The following is a 3,933-nucleotide window of genomic DNA, read 5'->3' on the forward strand; positions in this document are numbered from 1 at the left end:
CTTATGGGCAATGCTTACGGAAAGAGAAATAGCACCCCCGCATGGCGGGAACGTTGAGAACTAGATTGTTTGAAGCTTCAAGGTGGAATTGGTTGTTTAACATAACTGATCACTATGTCAAACTACCAAAACCTCGTGGAGAATCTACACAAGTGAAACTCAACGCTCCCGACTTGCGATTAGGTTACACACCTACCCGCATCATACCCAAAGATCAGGCAGAAAAGTCGGGAATTTCTGCAAGTGACATTAGGAAAACTGCGGGAAGAATCCCCACGGAAAACCTTAAAAAACGAAAAACCCTTTTCAAAACCCCTTGCTTAAAGTCCAAAAGTTCCCCTCATTAACAATTCATGAGAAGAACAATGGACTGGGGGGACTTGAAGAGGTTGGTCCCAGCAAAGCCATGTTGGACCCGCAAGACTCACCTTGAAGAGGGACGTCTGCGCAAAGACCAACTGGATCCGCAGGACCCACCATGCTCAAAGAGATGAAGACCTTATACGCAGTAAACCAGCTGTTCCCGCAGGAAAGCCTCCCGGTAAAGTACCCTGCCTGTTCCCGCAGCTGCAGATACAAGCCAAGGAGGGCTACCCGCACTAACAGTAAGGCTACACGCATAAGGCACTAACTCTTATAATTCAGTAATGTCACCTGAAGAAGGAATGAGCAGGGCGGGAATATTCCCGCCCAAAAGAGCCAGTCCGTACGCTTCTAGAAGATCTTTTGTACTATACCTACCAAGGTATGGACAAATAGACAAGATCTGGCAAAAGCAACCCATGAACCAATCACAGGGTGACAGCTCACCGACAATAGTACGAGGAGCAGCACGCTCCAGTATAAAATGTCACTATCAGCCGCTGCCTACCCACCAACTCCCATCGTGGCACGAACATAGCCCGTCGTTGGTGGAAAATGAATATTATACAGCTGGCCGTACCTGCTTGGAAACCTACCTTCGGCTATAAATACTCCAACACCTTGGAACGGTAGGATATCTCATATCACCTGATCTTATCTTCTCTCTAGCTATTTTTCTCTATATACACTTATATTCAGAGCAATCTAGTCTGATTCTTACGCCGGAGGGTGGTCACAAGGAGGAACCCCCCCTTCTCAGTGACGAGCTCACGGTATCTGTTTTGCAGGTCGAGAAGAATAACCATCTTTGCTGGACCTAACCATCATGGGAAACATCTACTTAACCCCCAGATTATCCTTAATCTGCCGGGACAATTTAGTGTTTCTTCATTATATTATATAAAGCACCCTCCTTATATGTCCAACACCATTTAACTTCGGTTTTTAGTTGGAAGTGAAACCCTAAATGTTTATGAAATTGATGTGACAAGGGTCGGTCATTTTTTTTTTTGGACTTTAGCTAATTCTAATTATTAAGCCCTTTTTGTAATATATATATTTTGATTAAGATTCTAATAAAATAATAGTCATAATACACACCTGTTATAAAAATGCACATAATCACATATATTATTTGCTTTTTAGTGAAAACTATAAATTAAATGAAGTTAAACTCTAAATATTGTTGGCCCCAAACTTCATTGATATATGGCCTTTAATTAAATAGTTATGTGTTTTAGTCTCATATAAGACATGTGATAAAATATATGAAAAAAAAAATAATTGTTCAAAAAATATAAAACTTTAATTTAAGTTAATGAACAAATATTTAATTTAACCAGTGGGGCTTGCCCTAATGGCCAGGAACATGATGGATGACCCAGGTTCGAGTCCTGATTCCGATCGGATTTTTCCAGAGCAAAAAAACATGTCGTGCCTTCGGATGGGGTGAGCCAACTGGGTTTTACCGGAAACGGCCATGCCAAACTTGGATGCCAAAGTGAAACCCGATTATGTCAACATAGTGTGGCCCGAGTGGGGTGGCGGGGCTCCTCCTCCTGTTGAACCGAGGAGTATGATATATCTTATCTGCGAAAGTCACCGTTCAAAAAATAAAATAAAATTTAATTTAATATCTTTAAATATTTATTAATTTAATAACTTTAGTTTATAGTTGGGAACTTTTGGCCCTTCTCTAGTTCTCTATTTAATATTTCCTTAATTTCTCTCTCCACATGTTTATATATAGGTGAGCTCCAAGTTCATCATAGACCCACATTTTCTTTCCAATTCTTCCACTTTTTGTAATCATCAAAGTTTCAGTATCAGTTCCAAATCACAAACTCTAAATTAGACTCAATATTCAAGTTTTAAACAATGGCAGCTTTTTCACACCAACACCACCAATCTTATATTCTTGATCATCAAACTATTTTCTTTCCAAACCATAACACCACTACCACTGCTGCCTGTTTCCCTCAGTTCAACCAACCTTATGATCATCAAGCTTCTGTAGCACATAAGTTACAGAGCCCAGAATCTTCAATGTCAATGGTTCTTGAGGATCAGAAAGTTGAAAGTGGAAATGAGTTGTTGGCAAAAAAGAGAAAGGACAGACAAATGGTTTCTCATCAAGATCAATCTAAAGTAGTTAACTTATAATTATATTCATTTTTTACTTAATATATATTAATTCTTCTAATGCTGTAATGATTTACTAACAATAAAAACTTTATATGATATTAATAATGATCAAGGACACAAGCAACAAAATGATAAAGAAGCACAAGAAAACAAATGATGATCAAGAGGAATTTAAAAAGAAAAAGAATACAAAGAAATCATGCTCTTCAGATCAAGAGGAAATTGAAGTTGGATACATTCATGTTAGAGCAAGAAGAGGCCAAGCTACTGATAGCCATAGCCTTGCTGAAAGGGTATTTTTTTTTTCTGGAATAATTACATGAAACTGGTTATTATTATTTAACTGAAAAGATTAATTTTTTATTCTTCTTCAGGTGAGGAGAGAGAAGATAAGTGAAAGGATGAAGCTGTTGCAAGGCATTGTTCCAGGTTGTGACAAGGTGAACTGGCTTGCTTCTGTCTTTGTTGTTTATTTATTTATAATAGATTCATTTTATTTAATAAACTAGAGTGATATAATATTAGAACTGACAATTTCATGTGGGATTGATTGATGTGTAGGTAACTGGAAAGGCCCTCATGTTGGATGAAATTATTAATTATGTCCAATCCTTACAAAATCAAGTCGAGGTATATATACATACATACATACATACATACATCTATATAACTATATGTATATATTCTGTTTAATTATTTTAGTTTGAGAAAATAAACTTAGTTTGCTAATGAATTAATAAACAAAATTTCAGTTTCTTTCTATGAAGCTTGCCTCTGTAAATCCCATGCTATATGATTTTGGAGTTGATATGGATACATTCATGCTTAAACCTGATGAGGTAATTAATAAATAAATTGAGGCATTGTAGTATCATTTTCTTTTTATTATCATTAATAGTGCATGCTCTAAAATATATCCAGAATATGAGTAACATGGTGCTGCCAATCATGCCAAGTACACAGCAATGCAATCACAGCGGCGGAGACGCCGCCTTTGCTCCGGATATCGATAGCTACAACTACCCGCCGCAGCTGATTAATGGTTCATCAGCTATTAATTCACTGTTGTTTCAACAAGCGCAGATGCCAAATATATTGTCACAGGTATCTTTTCAAACATCAAATATTAAAAAACATATTGAAAATAAAATTATTATTATTTATATGCATGATATATATTTATGTATTTAAACAAATAATTTAATTTTCAGGGAAATGGACAAGAATTATGGGATGTGAATGAACAAAGAATGAAACTAGACAATCGTTTTGCTCTCAGCAATAATAACTTAGAATTCTTTTCACTAGTCATGGTAAATGCATATTTTACCATTTATTATCGTTATATATTATCTATTTAATCTAAGTATATGTAGTATATATCTTAACTTAAACTTTTACTTGTTTTAGGGTATGGAGTTATGA

General features: G+C 36.2%; 1 protein-coding gene across 1 annotated transcript; it reads left to right on the top strand.

The window, feature by feature from the left end:
* Positions 1 to 2,038: 2,038 nt before the first annotated feature.
* LOC143637444 (transcription factor BC1-like) lies at positions 2,039 to 3,933 on the top strand. The gene is made up of 8 exons (XM_077104838.1): positions 2,039 to 2,511; positions 2,622 to 2,801; positions 2,883 to 2,948; positions 3,070 to 3,138; positions 3,261 to 3,347; positions 3,430 to 3,612; positions 3,720 to 3,821; positions 3,919 to 3,933. The coding sequence occupies exons 1-8, from the start codon at positions 2,242 to 2,244 to the stop codon at positions 3,931 to 3,933; spliced, it is 972 nt and encodes a 323-aa protein (XP_076960953.1). The 5' UTR covers positions 2,039 to 2,241.

This window comes from Bidens hawaiensis, unplaced genomic scaffold (assembly GCF_021521415.1).
Source record: "Bidens hawaiensis isolate Kalapana, Puna unplaced genomic scaffold, B.hawaiensis_p1.1 tig00008283_1, whole genome shotgun sequence".
Taxonomy (NCBI): domain Eukaryota; kingdom Viridiplantae; phylum Streptophyta; class Magnoliopsida; order Asterales; family Asteraceae; genus Bidens; species Bidens hawaiensis.